Source organism: Drosophila kikkawai, chromosome 3R (assembly GCF_030179895.1).
Source record: "Drosophila kikkawai strain 14028-0561.14 chromosome 3R, DkikHiC1v2, whole genome shotgun sequence".
Taxonomy (NCBI): Eukaryota; Metazoa; Arthropoda; class Insecta; order Diptera; family Drosophilidae; genus Drosophila; species Drosophila kikkawai.
In genome coordinates, this window is record NC_091731.1 from 30,824,104 (window position 1) to 30,846,056 (window position 21,953).

The 21,953-nt window shown below is 41.4% G+C and overlaps 3 protein-coding genes across 9 annotated transcripts; 2 read left to right on the forward strand and 1 right to left on the reverse strand.

The window, feature by feature from the left end:
• Window positions 1-564: 564 nt before the first annotated feature.
• On the reverse strand, window positions 565-21,247 carry Rfx (regulatory transcription factor Rfx). Of its 7 annotated transcripts, none has more exons than XM_017171303.3 (11): window positions 20,756-21,245; window positions 12,919-13,379; window positions 12,394-12,778; window positions 4,751-4,829; window positions 4,408-4,657; window positions 4,159-4,323; window positions 3,602-4,060; window positions 3,098-3,400; window positions 2,672-2,986; window positions 2,244-2,612; window positions 568-2,189 (listed from the first exon to the last, which is right to left on the reverse strand). In XM_017171303.3, the coding sequence occupies exons 2-11, from the start codon at window positions 13,177-13,179 to the stop codon at window positions 2,034-2,036; spliced, it is 2,742 nt and encodes a 913-aa protein (XP_017026792.1). In that variant the 5' UTR covers window positions 13,180-13,379; window positions 20,756-21,245; the 3' UTR covers window positions 568-2,033. The 7 variants fall into 7 exon arrangements, with proteins under 7 accessions (XP_017026796.1, XP_017026797.1, XP_017026789.1 ...); XM_017171304.3 differs by having other exon boundaries at window positions 569-2,174; window positions 20,756-21,244; XM_017171305.3 differs by having other exon boundaries at window positions 569-2,174; window positions 12,394-12,754; window positions 20,756-21,243.
• On the forward strand, window positions 18,165-18,785 carry LOC138928730 (accessory gland protein Acp29AB-like). Its single transcript, XM_070286254.1, has one exon. It carries the CDS (start codon window positions 18,165-18,167, stop codon window positions 18,783-18,785), a length of 621 nt encoding a protein of 206 aa, XP_070142355.1.
• On the forward strand, window positions 19,026-19,921 carry LOC121502946 (accessory gland protein Acp29AB-like). The gene has a single exon (XM_041777224.2). It carries the CDS (start codon window positions 19,027-19,029, stop codon window positions 19,522-19,524), a length of 498 nt encoding a protein of 165 aa, XP_041633158.1. The 5' UTR covers window position 19,026; the 3' UTR covers window positions 19,525-19,921.
• Window positions 21,248-21,953: the final 706 nt, after the last annotated feature.

The window sequence follows — 21,953 nt, forward strand, 5'->3', positions numbered from 1 at the left end:
TTTAATTTGTTCAACAAATTATCATAAAATCCCCTTAAAGATATTTCCGGTCTTCTTGAAGAGTATTTTGATTTTATTTAGTGAAGCAGTCATTTCCGACCCCGTAAATCATATATATTCTTGATCAGCATTGACAGGCGAATCTTTCTAGCCATTTCCGGAAGAAAATTTTTTTTTGTAAATTTTTTCAAAATCTGTAAGGGGTTACATCATTAAAATTTTCAAAAATGACCAAAATTTTTGATTTCTTTAAAAATGAAATTCAGTATGCAGATTTGTTACCCAACAAAAAACTAGCATAAAAAAGCTTACCAAATTAAATTTGGTGAGGTTTTGGCTTAGTTATGACCGATTTATGATTCAATGTCATGATCCTTTGGCATACTGCAGGGTATACAAATTTCGTTTCCCGAAGTTAGTTTTCTATGATATGGGATATGGTTTTTCAAAGGTTTAGATAAGAAGATTATACATATATATATTTTCGTTAAAAATCCTAAAAAGTTTCCAAAAACAAAATAAACTTGTGGTTTAATGCAGATTTTTGAGTCTTCTTTTTCGTTGACAATTTTTATTTCACATACATAAATAGTTTTGACATTTTAAAATTTCAGTTTTCAATGTATTATTTCTTCTTTTTTGTTCAACAACCAATAGAACTTAGGTGGTAGCTAAGCGATTTGCAGTTTGAGCAGAACCAGTTGCCTCCGAAAGGGAGCTCTAGTTATTATCATCGGTTTCTTGTGCCAGACAGAGCATATAGTTCAGATGTGTGTGTAAGTGTGTGTGCTTTACGACTAGACAGTTGGTGACGACATTGCAGAACGTCCCCTTTTTCAGTTGGCTAAAATGCTAGTTACTTGACTTAAAAAACTGGCCTCGTTTGCTGCTGCCAAAATGGCATAAAATACTATTGATAAGCGCCCGACTTTCTCTGTTAAAATACATGCTTTCTCGTAATAAAATGATTCCTTGTAGTTAAAATATACATATACATTTATGTATATATTTATATATAATATATATATATATATATATGGTAAATTGTATTGTTTCCAAATTGAGAGTTGATCTTTGCACATTTAAGGCCTGTTGTTCACTTAGCCTAGGGTTGGGTTTTGAGCCGAGTGTTTCGTTCCCTTTGGATTTGAGCAAGCTGTTTCGATGTGAGCTATAACCTAATACACCTTCCGATCTATCCACCTGAGTGCGAGTGCAGGGTATGTGTGTGTTGTGTGTGCGCCGTGCGCTATATGATATACAAGATCGTGTTTGTTGAAACCAGACAAAACTGATGAAGTTATCGTTAGACACCTGCCAGTTGGGCGTTAATTACAATTACTAATGCACATGTACTTAGAAACTAAATCGTATATCCTACGAATGCAGGATCAGGGCAGACTGGGCCCAGACGAAGCTGGTTTTCTTACCCTGGCCTGCTGCTTGCTGGACGGCTCTTCACTTCGATGCGGGGGCAGTCCTTTACTCGTTAAAGGTTTAGAAAAAGCTCTCTTGGACAGGTGAAGGGATCTTTGGAAAAACAATTTACATCAGGGAAATCTCTATTAATTTGTACTAGTACAACATTTTCTACTAAATATGCTTTAAGTAAAAGGTTTTAAAAAGAATTTTAGTTAATGAAATGTGATTTAAAATAGAAAAAATTATAAGAATCAAGTAAAATTACATTCCCTTGATATTATACCTTTTAAAAATAGTTTTAAAATAGAAAAAAACGAGATAAAAATCAATTAAAATCACATTTCCCACACATCCAAAGAGAGCTTTTTCCTACCTACACAAGTCTCTGGAGTCTGCCTTAAAACTAACCACTTAAATTTCGACTGACTATGCTGGCGGTAGGGGACATGACTTAGGGCTACAAAAACTAACACACGGATATGGATACGGGTTACGGCTACGTTTACGGATATACAACACGCTTTTGACTACTAAATGCAGAGCTGAATGAGCTGGTGACAACGATTACTTGGTACATAAACACTAAAGAACTTCCTCCATTTGACGGCGCCTCATTCCTGCTTCAGTCGCTTGGCCTCGTTGCCCACGTCGCCGCCGCCGCCACTGCTGGCCGAGCTGGGTGTCGTCTGATGCTCCGTGTCGCTGGTAATGTAGGCAAACTGACACTCGAACTCAAAGTCCATGTCCTTTTTCTGTGTTAAATCACACTTTTGCTTTATAAGTTAAACATCAAATCGAATTGAATCTCCTAATGGTCTTACCATTCGCTCGCAAATGACAGCAATGGCAGTCTTGTGCTGTGCCTCGGCTATCTTGTGCTCCACCAGGTAAAACATGTACTCATCGAACAGCAGGCGTATGAGGTGGAAGCTGCCAAAGCTGGAAGCGGAGCGGAGTGTCAGGTCCCGGATAATCATTGAGCTGTAGAAGCTCCACTTGAGCAGAAACTGGCGGGCGGCTCTGGCATAGCTGGGCTTCCCATTGTACTCCTCCATGGCGGACTCCACCACCAGTTGAAGCCAGGTGGCCCATTGTTCCAAAGAGCTTTGTTGCTGTAAAGCGGCCTTGAAGTCATTCTCCAGGCGCTGTACCACAGCGGGAGCACACTGACTCACCCAGGCTGCTTGCTCCTGTTTGGGAAATATTAATAATCTCGATTTTATATTGTATTTGTCTAGGGAAAACCCACCTGAACATTATGGAAATCCACTCGGTTGAGATCACTGAGCATCTGAGAGATTTGGGCACCATTCTGGAGCACTGCTCGAGCGGCCTGCGCCAGATGATTCAGCGAGGTGTAGCGGCGTAGGGTTTGGCAAAAGGCCGAGACGGCACTAGTCTTGATCTGAGCCAACTGCTCTGGCACGCCCATCATGCTCTCGCACAGCCAGATCTCCAGATTCTTGGCAAAGTTGCGAATGGCCTGGGTCAAGGCGTTGGGTATGGAGCGGAGGACATCCGGAATGATGACATCGACGGTGTTTTGATAAAACTGATAGTCAACCTGGTTTGGAAGAAAAATTCAAATTTTTAAAATATCTTTCGTTTGTGAAAACCGGAACACTCCAAGTCCGATTCCCCTTGCTCCCTACTCCTTCCCTCACCCTATACCCACCTCTCGCACAAACTTTTGCACTTCTGCGCAGTGGCACAACAGATACAGCTTCGTCTTGCTCAAGTACTTCTCCTCCTCGCACTCGTCCAGGTTGTTGTTGTCGCTCGCCCGCCAAAAGTCGCGCAGCAGAAACTCTACGGTGCCAAATTCCAGGTTCAGCACGGCGTCCAGGAAGGACTCACAATGCTCGCGATACAGAGCACGGAATGTATCCACATCCTCCAGCGTTAGTTCGCTATTGAAGCTATGGCTCAGCTCGATGGCCGGGAACGAGGGCAGGGCACTGCTTCCATCGCCAATGTACTGGGGATTTGAAAGGGATTTAAAGAGGGAAAGGAAATCAATAAATAATTGGTTTCAGTTTGCAGTTTTATATTGGGGAATTTAAATTATTACTTTAAGATGAGTTATCCACCTAGACAAAACCTAAAACCTAAAATCCCCTCCTAACTTCCTGAAAACTCCACTTTCTAGCATTCTTAGAACCAACTTTTCGATCCTCACCTGTAAGCAAGCCTCATAGGTCTCCGGCTTAAAGGTGTGCTTCTTGGTGCCGCTGTGTCGCTGTCCCTGGCCACCGCCCAGACCATTAGAGCCCATTTGGCCGGCGGTACTGCTGCTTACGCTTACCAGGGCTCCGCCACTGGATCCGCCGCCGCTAGATCCACCAGATGATGGCCCATAGCCAGAGCCCAGCATCTGCTTGTCGTCCATCGTTTGATGATTCAGCAGCGAGCCGGGCTTGATGCGGATGCCATAGTAATGGTACTTGGAGTTGCCGCGCGTGCCCAGGCGACGTGTGCGCAGGCCGGAGAACACCGAGCGTATCAGCTTGCCGAAACTGGCTGCATTCACGGGCTCCAGCTTCTGTTCGCTGCAGTGCTGCATGTAGTGGTTGTACAATGTACTCCTGGGCAGGCTCACCCCGTCCGCTGTCTCGTAGTTGCGCGACAGCCACTTGATCTGGCGCGACAGAGCGAAACAGAGAACGAGAAAAAGAAAGAGAGGGAATTCTGTATTGGGGGATGCTGTCCGTAGGGCGTATCCATGGATGCACTTACCGTTGCCGAGGCAATCTTGTTGCTGCTACCGAGCGCACTCTGCTCCGAGTCCGGGGAGGCACCGCCACCGCCGGTGCCCAGGCTGCCGCCGCTCGCCGAATGCGTTGTGGTCGTCGAGGTGGGCGTCTGGGGCGTGCTCTGCGCCTCCTGAATGTACGCGACCTCCTGCACCCAGTGGCGATTAGTTCCGTTCACGTTCACCCGCTCTGCCTCCCCATCATCCCGCTCCCCCCACTCCCGACTACTCACCGTCAGGCTGTGCGGCGAATCGCGTCCATGCGACTGTGACTGCGACTGGGATTGTGCCTGGGACAGCGAGTGTGCGGAGCCATTGAGCAGCAGGCCCTCCTCCACCGGCACCAGGTACGGCAGCGTTGTGGAGTGGGCCCCATTTGAGGAGCCGCCCGCCGAGGAGGTGGCTCCGTACTGACCCGTGGTCGAGTAATACGCTGTTTGGCCGTTGCCCTGGTAATCGCCAACCGGGCAGAATGGATACGTCCTAAAATGGATGAGGGGCGAGATGAGGGAATAGAGGGAACAGGTTAGGTCGATTCACTCATTCATTTCAAACAACTGCAGGATCTAAACTTACATTTGTGTCTGGCTGGAGTTGCTGTGATACAACTCCGAGTCCACATATTGCACTTGGTAGTTTTGCTCCTGTCCGGAAACTGGAAGATAATTAAGGAAAGAAATTATTAATACTAGAAACCAGGCTAAAAAAGGCAAAAGCTAAATAAATAAAGTTATAGTTAAAAACAGCATAAACTTTGAATATATTATAATGGTTTTTATACAATAAACTTAACTTAACTTCACATTCACTTGGCTATCACCAAATTGTCACTACGTTACGAGTAAATAAATTTATATCCGACGGCAACTTGTTATATTTTGTCAGCGTTAAATAATAAGAACAATTCCCTAAATTCTCATTTCACCTACTGATTTAAAGACTTAAGCTTACTAGTAATTAAATAATTACATACGCACTCGCACAGGCACATATTACGTATCAATACCTCAAAGGAAACCTTTCACCCTTTGTAAAAACAGTTTACTTAACATAAAACCACAAACTTTAAACAGAAATAATTGAGAAGACTTTCCCCTGTAAATAATTTTGATTCAATCAACAGAAGGAAGTCTTTGGTTTGTCAATTCATTGATAAAGACACTAGACACTCCCATTGGCCACATGCAATGCAGCAGCAGCAGCAGCAGTAGGAACCTCCTTGTTACACTACAAGAAATTAAGATGCCTTTGGAAATGAATTTATGAAGAAATATGGAACAATTATATAAAATTCCTAAATGATGAATATAATTAAAGCAAATTTAAGAAGAAATACATTAAGTTGTTTATAAAGTTTTGTAGGGGAAAAATAAGAAAAATCACTACAAAAATTTCCTTTTTTTAAGAAAAATGTTCCACAAAGTCTTGCACGTTTTGTTATTTAAATTCATCTCAAAATTTCCCGCTGTGTACACACAAAGTTCACAATTTCACAAACACCAAGATGTTGCCTTTGGAATCTTAATTATAGGTCCAAGTTTCAACGGAAACCGAGAGGATTGAAATGGCAATAAGAATAGACAGTTGCAGATATTTACCACCGCAGTAGGACAAGTTGTTGTGGCGTCGATGATGATGATGGTACATGGTGGCACTGGTGGCCGATCCACCCGCCGACAGCACCGAATTGCTGGCTCCAGCAGCTGTGGCGCAAGAAGCAGAGGCTGAGGAGCACGCACTGGCTCCACTAACCGTACTAGTGCCCGTTCCCGCTCCAATTCCAGAGCAGTTGCTATAGCTGGCAGCTGTGGCAGTGGCCACGAAAGTCTGGTGGTGATGGTGGTGGTGATGATGATGCAGCTGCAACTGCAGCTGGGCGGGCGGCGGTGGTACGGGCGCCACGGAATTGGTGGCCACTGGTTGCTTGCACCGACACTTCTCCAGCAGATTGGAGTAGGCCACGGCAGCAGCAGTTGTGGGGCTGAAAGCTGGCGGGGCAGTCGCTGACTGGAACTGCTGGTGGTGCTGGAGCTGGAGCTGCTGCTGTTGCTGCTGCTGGTGCTGCTGATGGTGGTGGGGATGGCGCGTTTGGCAGTCAAAGCCGTACCGCGAATGCATTCGTTTGGCCGGAAGTTGATGAGCGAAGAGGCTACTAAAATTTGGTGGCTTCTAAACCCAGCGGGGTAGCTGATCTTAGAGGTTATCAAATGATCGAGGAAATTGGGTGTTCCGTTAGGGTGGGTTTAAGATGTGGCAAGGGGTTTTCAATGATTTTCAAGAACACTCCACACATGACAGAAGTACATTAGTTGAGTTTTTTAGAACAGATACTAAGTATATGGCGTAGAGTAGGATCAGGAACACGAAGCATAAGTTAAGAAACTTCTTATAATAATTTTAATATCCATAGGAGTCCAAAAGAATTAGGTTTCAGAGTTCAGTATCCAGGATATTTTGGTCAAAAGAATGATTTGCAATGATCCAATTTAGAATGTAGTATTTAAGGTTTAAGAACTCCAACATCACTGTCCAAGGATGTGTTACTTATGGCCTCGATGACAATTTTCAATATCAGAATTGTTCAAAATATAAAATTCAGATTTCTTTCAAAGAATTATTCCTTAGCTTCCAGGCTCAGGTTTCTCCTTCCAAAAGTATATTGAAATCCAGAGATAATACTCCACTTAAATCTTTATGAGTTAATCCAAAAATGAGTTCCATATAGATGACAATCCATAGGTTATTCCAAAATGTGTATTCCAGGAGTAGAGTTCCCAAATGAATATTCCAAAATCAAAGTCCTAAACTGGCATTTAAAGTTTCAACAATGTAGATTTAATAGTTTCACTATCGATCTCCAACGAGGTGCATTGAATAAACTTGGACTGGGAATCCAAGGGTGGTGTAAGCGGAGAAGCCACCTGGTTGCTTCTGGCAACCACTGGCCAAAACCGGCTCAGAAAGCGAAAGTGAAATCCTTGGCCAAGCAACCAGTCTCCATTCAGATTTCTCCTTCAATCTGTGGGCGGCGCTCTCTTTTGGCGTTTTGCTTTTCCGTTTTCCGTTTTGGGTTGCGATGGAGGAATATCGTGGACCGGATGCCGGATGCTGGATGACGGATGGCGTGGAAACGGAGCAACCAGTGCCTGCGAACGGTAGAATTACAACTGAATCCAAAATCAAATGTTATCCTAGCAATATGCCTCCGAAAATAATGATGATGGCGAAAACTCACGACGACGACGGCGGCGCAGCAACGAATTAAATTACAACAACGGCGGCGGCGGCTGATGCTGCTGCTTCTGCTTTCTGTCTTGGTGGTTGGGTTGCCGGGTGGGTGGTTGCTATTATGATCCGGGGTGCCCGTAGCGAGTAATCCAACCCAGACCCTCGAACAGGTCGCCCCTGCCTCACCACACCGCCTGCGCCTGCTTCAAGCGGTGTGCCTGGCTAATTCCGGGCTCAAAGTCGCATTTTCTGGGATCTGCACAAGTGGTGGTCGAGGCTGGTGTGGATTCGGGGGATGCTTCTGGATGCTGGATATGCGAGCGGGATGGCAACAAAGCAACGACAGGGTGACGACACCAAGGCAACGCCGCCTGGCCAATCCCACTCCTCATCGGTTGCTAGGCAGCCACTCTCTCTCTTTCTCTCTCGAGAGCTCTCCGTCTCTCTTGTGCTCAGCAACCCCTGGAGCAGGATGCTGAGGGATGTGTATCCTGGCCAACCAAATCGCTGGCTGCCATTCCTCCTAAGTGCGGCGGTGTGAGAGGTGAGTTGTGGGTGTAACCAGGGGCCAGAAACAGAGTGAGCAGAAATATGGATGCCCGTTGGAGTACATTTTTGTGAAGATGTGAGATGTGTGGGTGGCATGCGTGGAATTTTTCCATATTTTCCTCCGTGGTCGGGTCAGAAATTGACGTATTTTTTTCTGTCTGCCTTTCCTGCTCCCTAGCCTTTGTACCGTTTTCGTTGACACGGACATATTTCACATATTAATTTTGACTCTCCTTTCGGTGGGTCCTTGTCAGCGAGTCCTGAAGTTGCTGCGGTCAGCTCTGCGGGCTATATCCCTCCATCCTGACATCTCCATCATTTCCCATCCTCCGCAGAGTTTTCCCTTTGACGCGCTGCTACTGCTGCAAACTGTAAATATTAACAGGTGACCCTCGGGGCTAACTTGGCAATTTGCAAGTGAAACGGGGAGGCTGGAACAAGGGGTTTGGCTTTGGGTTGAGAAAATCAAGCCGCAGGACCGTTTGCACTTTGACATTTGTCCTTTAAAGTTGCCAAGGCAGAGGAGAGGGTCGGTCTCTCGTTTGAGGTGCCTTCAAGTGGACCGCATTCTCGCCAAAACATTTGGGCTCTCAATGACTTTGGTTTGCAGTGCAAAAGCTGTTTTCCTTTCGTAATTGCCTTTTGGAATAGACCAAGATTGAACTTTTAGCAGATTGAAGAGCAAGTTGTGAAGGGTGAAGGAAAGCCGCTCAACTGGAATGGATCTTCTTGGCCATCGAAAGAGGAGGGAGAAGAATGAGGATTATATAGCTTAATTTTACATTTGAAGAAGAAGTCTAATTTGAATAGCATTTTTGTAAGAACTATGTATATTCTAATATTTGAATTAAAGGAATTTGCTGTCACTAGAATGGTCCTTAAATTGTAAGGATGCTCTAAAGCCCAAAAGTGCCTCAAGGAACTTTTTATATAATTAGATCTTTTTAGGAAATTGTAAGCATTTGTAAGTAAATAATGATTGTATGTTTATTATTAACATATAAAATTATAATTTGAATAAAGAATTTGAAGTAAATGTATCCGTAATATTCATATTTAAACGTTAAATGCGATATTATTCAATGTTTAAATATTCTAAATATGAAAGTTTAAACTCATTTCGATCTTTCGAACTTTTACTATCGATTATAAATATATATAATTATAAATTTTAGGTAGAATCGTTTCTGTTGACGAATCAACCAACCTTTGGACATATTTTCTACCAAAGATTAATCTTCAAATTATTATTTGACAATAGAAAGTTAACCACTAATGAAAACATAAACTATCTCCGATAGATCAAATTAAGTTAGATTAACTTTCCTGATATTTCGGGTTGAAAAGGTTTATTGCAATACATCCTCTTGTGTGCTATCTGCGCCACTTGTCCAAATTCCCAGCTCCTAAACGCCACTCCTGAAGCACACAGCTGAGCAAAAATTGCCAGGATAAGGGATAACAGACAAGTGCAGCACAAAGTAAATATTGGGAGGCGAAGGCAGAATCCCAGCTGGCTGGCTTATCCCATCCTGAATCTATCCTGCTACAACGTCAACAAACAATTAACCTTTTTGTGAGCCGGTCACTCACTCGCAGGGATGAGCTGCAACTGGATGGGGTTAAAGCCGGAGTCAGAGTTGAGTCCTCTTTGTAGGGCTTCAGTGGCGTGATTCCTCCGGCAAGATAGCATTCAGCCAGAATTATGAACTGCGACGATGACGACTCGCTTTGACAAATAAATAAAATAAAATTTGAGCTTATCTTGATTGCCAGCAAAGCTCGCACAAATAACTTTTTGTTTGGCACAATTAAAAGAAGCCCGCCATATGCGGCAGTTCCCTGGCTAGCTAGGAGTCTTTAAGGAGTTCCCACCCACATTTGGCCAGCGAGCCACCTGGCCAATCATCGCCCAACCACTCCAACTGGTACGGATTCCCGTTTTGTACTTTTCTATTTTTAGTGGCTCTCTTTCCCGTTATTAAACGTTAAGCTCGTCATCTTCTGCCTCGTCGATTCGATGAGCACCCAGCACAAATCCGTATCAATTGAAAAATACAATAAAACATGTATTCGTGGAAGGTGGAAGATATATACTATAGCATAAGCGCTTCCCCTTCCGAGCTCGTTCATTGGAAAACACCCACAACCGGATAGAAGCACGAATACCCTTCAACAGAGGAGATATGAAACAGATTCCGCATCAATTTTAATTTAGAATCAAGACACTCGGAGAAAAATATAGTTCAAACTATAAATATAAATCATAAAATTCAACAAAATATATATATTTAATGTATTGATTTTTAAATAATTAATAAACTAATATTTCAAGCATTAAACGAAAGTTTATTAAGTTGTAAGTTATCATAATATTTGGTAGCCTTTGCTGGCGAAGGCAAAACATTTCGATATATCGATTTTGAATCGATATTTATAAAAAAAATCGATAATTAAATTCAAATTTTAATATTGCTATATATCGGTATTCTTATTGATAATATTGGTGGTTAAAAACTAAATAAAATAAGTTATAAATTAATGAATTATTATAAACCTAAATGTCGATAAATTTTCCCGCAGTGTTACAAGTTCGTGAGCCTTTTATCGCACAGGAAGGTATTAGTTGACAGCGGGCGGTTATTAGCGAGTCGTCGACTCATCCACGTGAGCACCAAGGACCTTCCCACACCCATTTTTATCCACTCCCCTTGCCCATTCATGCACCGTGTGAAGCCCTCTCAATTTGTTGTGATTACCCGATGATGTTGCCATCCGGATTGGGATTGAAATGATATGCCCTCCTGCTTGTCCCCTTTTTCCGTGTCCTTGTTGGTGGTGGTAATTTGCGCTAATAAAATCAAGTACGTGGGCAAACATGCGCCCTCGTTTCGACCCTTTTCTGTCCGGTGTGTCCGATATTTTGTTAGATAGTTGCGAAGCCGCGGCGAAGTGTAATCTCGATTAATTCATTGTGCGGCGCTCGAGTGGAATATAATAATTATGTGTGCGCACCGGAGGATATAGCGCCCGGGTTCCGAATTCCGAATCCCAATTTCAAGTTCCAGCTGCACTTTGCTTCTTTGTTGCTTTTTGTTGCCTTGCACGTGGCTCTCGGTTGGCTGGATGCCGTGCCGTGTCGTGTGTCCTACGGACAGGTAGTATCTGCCATTATCCTCTGCGGGGTGTGTGCGCCAGATAGTCAGATAGTCGTACCCATCCATCTGTCTAACCACCCAACCAGCCAGGCAGCCAGTCAGTCACCTATTCATCCTTGGTGCGTTTCAGTTTTCAAATTAAGTCGCTTTAATTGTGATATCAGGCAAACGTTTAAAATACGCCCGATTTTAAGCTGGTCCTTGTTTCCAGCTCGGCCCTCACTCCTCCTCCTCCTTCTGTGCCCCATCCCCCGGGGACATGTTGATCCTGTCATTATGTTTGTTTACAAAGCCGCGACTTTTACTGTTTGTTGTTTCCCGTTTGCTGGTTTCCGCTTTGATTTCCCGCCCACTGGCAGTGATTTGAGGATTCCCCGGAACCAGGAGTTTCTGTTTCGGGTCCGGATTTGGCTTCATCACCCCGTAAAAAATCGGTAACGCGAATCGTACGCTGTACGTTTTTTATACGGCCCTGCAGTTTTTCTGCTCATTAAAAATAAAAGAAGTGGCATCGCAATTGATTCTTATCCATTCAGTTTTCGCACATGTTTTGTTTTGTTTTCGAAACAGCGAGTTTTTAGGAGATAGGAGATTTATGGAGATGGGCATCTGTTAATTGGTCTTCGTTAAGGGGATTAGTTACAATACTTGCAACTGGTAGCGTGAGAATTTAGTTGAAATATTTTAAGGGGAATATGGCAAAATGTACAGTTGTTTCTTGTCAAAGTTTTTAATCGTTAAACAATTTTGTAGTGGCACGCGTGTAATAATTAAAACCCACTTAATCTGCGTGTGACACATTTAAATGTTTTTAGTTAATTTTTTTCGACGTAGCTTTCAAAGACTTTGAGATTTAGGTACCTTATACCGACTGAAAAGCAAATGAATATGCCTAAATCGACTCGCCTGATGAGCCTAAGTTAGAATTTAAAAACTTTAAAGGGTCGGAACGGACAGTTTTTGCTTGATGTCAATGAATATCGGTTAAAGAAATAAATTTTGTATCGATAAAATTTTATATACAAATAAAATTGATCGATTTTAAGCTGATTAGATTGATTTCTGTATCATATTCCACTAAAACTTGTCAATATAAATTAAATAAAATTATTTTCCTATAACTTAAATCAGATTTCTGTAATATATTCAAACAAGACTTCTTAAAATATATCATATTTATGTATAATAATTAATTTTCTATCGAGAAAATATAGATTCCTTGATATTATAATCCTATTTCTAATAAATATTTATTATATTCAAAATTATTTTCTCAAAACTCACCTGTGACAGTGATAAAAGGCGTCCCATCATCATCTTCGGTGGCCTGCACCACAGTCACTTGGCCATTAGCCACCTGCTGGGCCAGATCCACGCCATCCTTGATGGCGGTAAGATCAGCCATGCTATGGATAGGTATCGAATGGGTCACAGTGGTGCCGTTGGGCTCTGTGGTTGTGATGGTGCCAATGGTGCCGCCGTCATTGCTGCTATTGACCACATGCCCATGGATGTGGGCCTCGTTGCTCGAGTCGCTGGCATCCATGGGCAGGACGACGCGTATCACCTCCAGCTGGCCGTCGTCCGTGGTAATCGCTCCCGTGGAATCGTCGTCCACTAGTTTCTTCTGCAAGAGCTGGCAGTTCTGCAAGAGGGGGAGAAGTTTTACCTATTTATCAAGGAGGGATGATAGGTAAGTTGAAACCTTTATTTTAAATAATTATTTATGACCTTAGCACCTTGCTAAGAATTTCGGAAACTTAAAAGTCATTCTGTAAATATATATTTGTAAAGTGATTCCAAACCCACCTGTGTCATGACATCCTCCAGGGTGGCGGACACAACGACTCCATCCTCTGTGCAAAACTCAAACTCCTCGTTATGCGGTGTCGAGGTGTCGCTATTTGTGGTGCTAGCGGCTCCAGTGTTGGTGCCGGCACTCTCTACCTCGACGGTCAGCTGCTGCTGCTGCTGCTCCTCCACAGAATCCACCGGCGGCGAGGCAGCATCCACGATGGCAGAGCGCGTCGAGATGATGAACTGGCGCTGCGGAGCCAGGCGTGTGGTCATTTGTTTTGTGGTATTTGGTATTCTCTGTTCGTAAAAGATTTATCCTGGGACTGAGGCTGCACCTTTGATGCTAAATTCGTTGACTAGTTCCGTTCCGTTCGGTTCTCTCCAAGAGTTAAGGCAATGGCGGTGTTTAGGTTAAGTTTAAGCTTCCTGTTTAGGCTCTCTCTTGGCCTCCTTTAAGGTGCTTCCCGTGGATGCTGCAAGGGAAAGTGAAATTTCATTGATTTAACAAGGCATAATGTTGTCGTCGTCGTTGTCAATCAAAGAGCAGGTCTTGGTCTTCTTTAATAAGGAAGCAACATCATCCCCCATTGTGTGGCAAACACACACCTCACTCCCTCTCCCCAGCCCTTGTTATCCCCACCCCGGCGGTGTGCAATGGCGGCTGTGGAGGTGGTGGCTTCGCTGCTTCCGCTGGGGCGTTGCTATGAAATTAAACTTTTCGCAGGTATTTCTCTGTGCTTTGATTTCCTCAACGCTTTGTTCTCCTCGCAGCAGGAGCAGCGAAAAATATCTATATATAAATATGCGAATATGCACAGTGCGGGTGTACACGGGGGGGAAAGCAGGGTAAGGGACGCCTATTGTGTACAGCATCGTATTTTTTTCCCGGTCGGCCATTTTGAATTACTTCCGATTGCTGCTGTGGCATCTTCGAGGCAGAGCCTTTCCTTTTTTCTGTAGCGTACTATCGGGGGCAATATTTTGGGGAAAAACTTTCCATTGCTTGGGGACAGGGGCGTCGTTGGATCAAGGTATAGGGAGGGGTTTACTTAAGTAAATATATAATATCCCATAATAATATTAAGTAACTTTTATAGCCTGGATTTTAAGGGTAAATTCAGTATTTGACAATGACAATTGTAATTATGACGATGTGTAGATTTTGTTTTTATGCTCCTAAAATCGCAATTTCTACCCACCAACATTTACAAAGGTATACAACATTTCCAACACTATCATAATAATCAGTTAGGAAAAATTTAAGAGATAAAATATAGTGTAACTTGAAACAAACAATGTTGTTTAAGAATTTTAAGTTTTACACACCCAAGAAAAGGGAAAGGAAATTATTTAAACTTCTGTCTTTAAGCTGGCATTTGAAACCTCCCCTCTTTAACATAAATCCTCAACTTATTCAATTAATTATCCTTAGTGAGATAATAGCCTCGGGGAACTGTTCGCGAGTGCAGCTTTCACTGTACTTACATCGGCCCACACCAGGGGAGACCATTTCTGCCCTTAGCTACGCCTCTGGCCAATTAAATTAGACAAATTGTAATTGTTGGCGACACAAATATATAAATTTGCGATTCAATCAAAGAAAAGCACATTTCATTGAGGCAATTTCTTTGTTCATCAGTAACCTTCTTTTCTTTTTTAAAAAAGAAGATCGTTTAAAGTAACTTTAACGCTGGAAATTTAATTTTCTGGCTCTGGTTGAATTTTTAATGACACTTTAATAAAAATAACGATGTTTCAAAGAACATATTTTATTATTGAAATGTAGATTTAAACGTTTAAATTTTACTATCAGATTAAGTACAATTTAAACACAGATTTTTTATTAATAAAAATATAAAAAATAAATATTTTAACTTTAAGTGAAATAAACTTTTGCTTTATTATGAATAAAGTTAAGTTAAATAGTTAATTAAACTTCTTATTTATTTTATTTCACTGATGATAGTTAGTTTTTAATTTTCAAATTCACTGAAGCTCTTAAGTTTTTAATTTTTAAATTAAAAACACTTCCTTTAAGAATGTTTAAATGTAAATATAATGTTTATGCCAAGACTAAGCTAGACTTTATTAATGTTTATAGTATTTAATTTAATTCAATTAATCCGTTTTCATGTAGCTAAACTTTCAATTAGTTAAAAAGTACCTAATTTCCGTTTAAAGTACATTTTCCAACGCTTTTTAATCAAGTTTTTCTTTGGGTTTAGTTACAGTTCAGTCTGCCTGATTTAGAGTTGCTAGATTTTCACACTTTCCGCGCTTTTCTTTGCCACTTTTGCACTCTTGCACTTGCCACATGCACTTGTTCACAGGGCAACCGGCTCAAAGTAAATAAGGTCTGGAGAAAGCGCCGCTGGCAATTCATCCCGAAACTCAGGGAATTGAACTTTGGGGGGTTATTATATTATTATAGGGAATACCGCGACTGGGGGGCATGGCATCCCCCTTTTTGGGAAAGCGCGGACAGAACAAACGACCCGGCATACGTCACTTCAGGTCTGGTCTGGTCTGGCCTGGGCCGGGAGTTGGGCTGAAAGTTGTTGTTTATAAACAATAAACGAAGTTGGCAAGGGGGAGTTTCCTTAATGGGCGGCTGTGGTGGTAACTGCCTGAGGGAAAAGGTGGTAATGCGTTTTTCCCCGGTTGGAAGTGAACTCCTTGGGCTTTCAGTGCACAAATCAAACGGCGTGCGAGGCTAGCTCGTAAATTTTGACGCGTGAAAAGTGCAGCTCGCTCGGGGTAAGTTTTTCAGTCACGACACCCACACTAGCAGTGTTTACACCTGCATACCGGTTCACCTGTACAGTACACACACACACACACACACACACACTGAATAAATCACTAGGGACGCGCAACGCCAAATTATTGATCAAATAAATATTCATTTCGGGATTCACTAAGCTCTCTTCCTCTCTGAAGGCTCTCTTGTAGGATATTGGGCTTTTACCGTGTTTATATAGCGGTTTATATATAGTTGTAAAAGCTGCTGCGGTGTGTTTAGTTCGAGCGTGAATATGCAACTACGGCGGGGAAAATATTTCGACCGAGTTGACCAAGAAAAAACCCGGCAGCAGCAGCAGTGGCAGCGGCAGGAACGGAAACAAAAACAGAAACGCACACAAAACTGCAACTGAAAAACGGCAGAACTCGAAATACACTCTGAAAACTCTGACAATGACAATGGCCTGGCCCAAAAGGGGGTTGATAGTAGTTTTTTTTGGTAAATTGAATTGGTCAAAATGCATTCGATGTTGATGTCGATGTGGCACACAACCAACCTGCTGCTGTCAGAGCAGACAGAGCGAGATGGAAATGCATTTGAATAACATTTGAATTTATAATACAAACAAGTACAGCTAAAACTGGCTAAGAGGGATTTTTTATAGCTTATTTGTTATTATTTTTTAAACGGTAGAAACTGCATTAAAGGAAATTATGATAATTTTAGTCAAAAGCTTGAAAAGCAGTGAAGGAGTTATATCCGACCATATAAGCCATATATACTCTTGATCAGCATCGTCGCGTCTTTCTATATGTGTCGGAAAAAACACAATTTTTAAGCAATTTTGACTAAGTTATGATAAATTTTTGATACGATGTCAGAGGCTATGGCGAACTGTTGCCAGTTGAAGTTACTTCATTTTATGTATGTATATTTTACTGATTTTTTATTAACTATTCCAATTCAAAGAATTTATTTAATTCCTCCTAGAAATTTAGGTATTCCATTTGACTTATTTATTAACTTATTTATTTATTCCAATGTTAAGGAGCGAACCACATGTTGTTGGCACATGTTAGGACCATTTTAGATAGAAAGGTAAAAGAATAAAATAAAGGGGAGTGAGAGCCAAGAGGACCCTGGAGTGGGTAGCTGCACTTTCAGGCTAGTCCATGGCATTGACCCTTTTTTACAGTTCTACCCCTAAGGTTGCCTCTCCGCCGGCAGCTGCGTTGGCATAGGGACAACCCAAGGGAGACAGAGAGACACAGTTCCAGCTGAGGGGCAGGAAAGGTGACTGAAGCTCAGACAGCGTGACGCTTTCCTTCTTGCATGTGCCTAATATTCATTTATTCACTAAATGCCTGCAGCAGGTAAACTATACTCGCGGGTGGAATAGCTAAGACAACATGTGTCCTGGCACAGGACGAGAAGGTGCATAGATGTAGCCTGACAGTTGGTGGATATTTTATAGGAACATGTCGTATTTATTCTAATTTTATTGTCAGGTTGGGTCTGATGCACATTGTTTTAGAAACATTTTAAGGAATTAGTTACATTTAGTTAGTAAATTTTGTATTTCTCTTTGAAAGGGAAAGCTATTGGGAATTATGTTACAAAATTTGGTTTTGATATCCTTTTGTGCTCAATGAATAGAGAAAATATCATAGTATTCTGGCAAATTATTTGCACCTTTGTCTCCTTTTCAATTTCGCTTACAACTGATGGGCAAATTGACATTGACATTCATTAAAACGGACGCGACTCATCTCAAATGAAAGATGATGAATGTAATATGGCACTCGCTCGCTGGGCGTGTGCGGCGTGTGTCCTGCCCCGCCCCCTTGACCGCGTCCTTGCCCTCCTCCATCCTGTTTCTCATTCACATCTTCCGCCACACTCCTGTTTGATATCAACCCCTCCCACCATCAATATTTACAGGTAAGAAGACGGAGGCAGTGAAGCAGGACGAGTGGCGTGGCAAGGCACCAAAGCGGAAGTGCCCAGCAGGATGGAAAAGGAGTTGTACACTTTAGAAAAAATTTTAATTATTGAATTTACACTAAAAGGAATTTAAAAAATATTTGTAAATAAAATTTCTATGTAAGATTTGTTTTCCAATGCTCACGAGGCAATAAGTTGCTTTAGATCTTATTTAATAATAATAAAAATATAATAATAATATCGTGCTATGTATTAACTGCAAGGGTATATACCCATCGTCTTTCTCCTTTACAAATTAAAGAAATTTACATAAAATTAGTGCCTCATCCTTTCCATAAATATAACCTAAGAATAGTATGAAAGTTGTTAAAAATCGTAACTAAAATTAATAAATAGTGCAAGAACACTCATTTTTCAGTTAGATTGACTCACTAAAAGAAACACATTTTCTCGAATGCAAGATTATCTGGACGCAATATATTTTTTTATGCATGCAGGTTTCTTCGCCTATAAAAAAGACTCTACAGACTGAATTCAGATCAGTCGAATTGGCGGACTATAAGCGTTAACAATGCTTAAGCTAATTGTTGGCTTTGGCATTATTGCCACCTGCCACCTGGCATCTGGATCAGTTATTCCTGCAGTCTGGGACACCCTATACCCTATAGTTCCTGAAGCCCAACCTAAAGTGGAATCTACAGCTCCTGGTTTCAGTTCAAATCAAATGTCCGAATTGACCGGCATCTGCTTAACGGCACTGAAAATAATGATTGACAAGACGCCAAATGGAAAGGAGATCGACACCACTCCCCCTCCCAAACAAGAGGTGATTACAGCGAAGACTGTCGCCCCAGGTTTTGAGATGATCGGAGCGAGAATCTTCTACATCGAGAGGGAAGTGCATTTGTCTTGGTTTGCGGCAGAAATCGCCTGTCGAGAGATGGGTGGCAAACTGGCAACGATTCAAGATGAAGAGGAGCTTAGTGCCTTTAGTAAGACTCTACAATCCAAGAAGTTCTGGGTGGATGTGGGACATCTTTTCTATAAGCTGAGTCCCGACGCCAGTGAGGAGGAGTACGAGGAGAAAGGGGAGGGGGAGCGCTGTATTTCCCTATTCCAGTCCAACATGAATCGTGAAAACTGTGAAAATAAGAACCTCTTTATTTGCGAGACAGTAGATGAATACGTTTAACTATTCTTCTCTTCTTCTTTTTTTTAAATAACAAAACACCCAATACTCTAATTCACAAATAAAAATATATTCAGTGGATTTTCCCGTGTCCGAGGAGGCACAAAAAAACCTTCAAGTTTGAACAGAAGGTTATCTCAAGTCAACAATAAATTATACAATAAATCAAGAGCTTGTCAACAAACTGTGCGCTCTCGACACTCGAGAATCAGTGCATTCCCGGCGATCGGCATCAGTGGTTACAATGCTCCAGCGCGGATTAATTTTTACAATCATTTCTTGCCTCTTGGCATCTGGATTAGCCCAGGAGAATGAGGCATCTGCGTCTCTTAGCTCTTCACCGGAACATATAAAAAAACAGATTCCATCAAGCTTCGAACAGATTGGATCGCGGTTCTTTTACATCTCAAGGTTTGCCCGAAAGAATTGGTTTGCAGCCGCCGACACTTGTCGACAGATAGGTGGCCAACTGGCGACCATCCAGAGCGATGAGGAGCTGGCCGCCATTAGTCCACATCTAAAGCGAGAGAGCTACTGGATTGATATGAACGACCTGGTTGCAAATGGCAAGTACGTGTCCTGGAGCACCGGCAAGGCGGCAACTTATTTCAAATGGCATCCCAATCAGTCTGAGGCGAAACTAAATAATGAACACTGCGTTGATCTCTTCCAAGCGGAAATGTTCTATGGCAGCTGCTTCAATAAGAACCTCTTCATTTGCGAGGCAATTGAGGAGAATTAAGGCAACTTTTTGTAATTAATTATGTTCTTTATACATTTTTTAATTTTTCCTAATTGTAATATGCATTTCCAAAAGAAGGATACATTATTATCATTAATAAAGCATCCTAACAAACCTAACTACTGATTTTAACTAACAGAAAATTGCACTGAATATTATTTGATTTATTATTATAATATTTAAATACAGAAAAATGGTTTCTATATAATATACATTTCTTTAGAGATTAGGTTTATACACATTTATGTATATACACTTTCTATGTTATCAACCAAAAACCAGGTCGCAACGTCACTCTGAAATGATCTCGTTATCAGTTTATTTCGAACGATTGCGTCGTAGCTCCTTATCTTAAAAGATGTGATCCTTAATCCAAAAATAAAGGTAATAAAAATCACTGTTTGGAAATTTGTATTTGTGGGGAACTCAAGGATTAGAACCTTTTGGAGGATTTAAAAACAAACTGTGCAAAATATTTATTCACAACTAAGAATCGACTTTAACTTGATAATTTCAAGTTAAAATCTAAAAAAAAAAAAACTATTAAAAAATTACCGATAATAATTAATATTGCATTTAAAAAGTGTCATAAAATGTTTAATATTTATTTAATAAATATTTGAATATGAAATAAAATAACATATTACTTTATTTTCCTTATAATTTTTCTCTGTGTATTTTTTGGATTGTAGATGCCTGGTGTTTACACCTGGCGCTAGGACTCGCTGTAATGTGCAACCGGCCATGGCACACTCCATATGGATGTGCCACTTGGCATGGGCTTGGGTTTGGGAAGGGGGTGCTCCTGCAGGGTTGCAGGACGAGATGGGATCAGGGGGATGGATGGATAGGTCTGACTGACTGGCTGTCTTGTCTGTTTTTCGGGTTTTCCCTGAGAGGACTCGACTTAATTGTCTCTAAATGCCTGGGCGCCGTGGCTGGGAAAAGGCGCAAATGAAAATGCGGAAAAACCGCTGGCCGGGGTTGGGTAATTTTCTCATTTTCTCGTTCAATGAAAATTCGCGCGTTGGATGGAAAATGAGAAAAGTTCTACGGCTTTTGATCTTTTTCGATTTGTGGCTTGAGGAAGTTTTTTCCTTCGTTCTTAGTTTTTTCTTACTTTTTTTTTACCTGATAATTAGGAAATTGTGTGGTCGGTATATATGTATATAGATATAGGTGTATATACGACGTGCTAGAATCTACAAAGAGCTGCGAATCTAGAACTTACCATATCGACTAGGTAGCTGCTTTGGCTACTGGAACTCCGTTTGTTTAGTGAATCATTTTAAATGTTTCAGGGATTTCGTGGGCTCCTTGTTTTTTCCAAAGAACCTCTTTTGCCAAGTTTCTGCGTCGTTTTCTCACTGGTAATCCTTGGGTTTTTCCAACTGGATTACGGCGCAGTAAAGGGACCGGAAGGAAATGGCTCTCTGATTCGACGTAACCGAATTGTTTGCGTTTTTGCGGTTGCCTAGCAACAGATGACACGAAAAAAACAACAAACATTCGGCGAGCTGACATTTCCTGGTCCTCGAATTCCAGAGGATCCTGCCTCCATTAAATTAATGAACCTTTATTCCTACGCCTTTGGCCGAATCACTATCCTTAATAATCACACTTCTTATCGGAATTATTTGCACGTTTTAAAGGGTAAAAACAAAAAAACAATCATAATACAAGCTCCGGCCAGCTGACCTAGAGCTGCGAGAATAACGATATCAGTATTGAACCTATCGATGTTTTCAACAGAAATTTTAAATGTTAAAACATTGGCGGGAAAAGTTTACTTGAATTTTGCAAAAATATACGAAAGGAGCTTAAAATAGTGATAAAAAAGCAACTAGATACTTTTAAAAACAGTTTACAAAATGTAAAAACTTTATTGAAAGAAATAGATAACTATGACCTTAACTATAACTTAATTAAACAAACTTAAATAAGGAAAATTGGGAAATTTTAATTCAGAAAACTTTCCCTTCTGACGAGTTTAGAAGTTTTAAGTAATTAACAATAATTTACACCGCCCCGATAAAAGTGTGCAGTTGGCGACAGTGTTGATAAATGCCCCGCATAGACAGCTGTATGTTAGCTAACAGAGTATCTGTTATGTTATGTTTATCGATAACTTCGATTGGGCGGTCTTTTTGAATCTGGAATCTTAGAAAAATGCTAGCTGCATACTAATTGCTCAGCTATTTCTAGTTAAAAACAACTTTCACACATATCACTTGGTTCAATATACATGTTTCCGCCTTTGACAAAAGTGAGCAATTCGCTGCGCATTGTTTGCTAATTAATTTGTTGCGAATTGCAATTTTAACACTTGCGTTAATTGCGCCAGCAACAAAATAAGACAAAACAAAAAACCCCTTTACGAGTTGGAATGAAGCAATAAAAGTAGCAGACTGCCTCTTACGTTCGCTTGT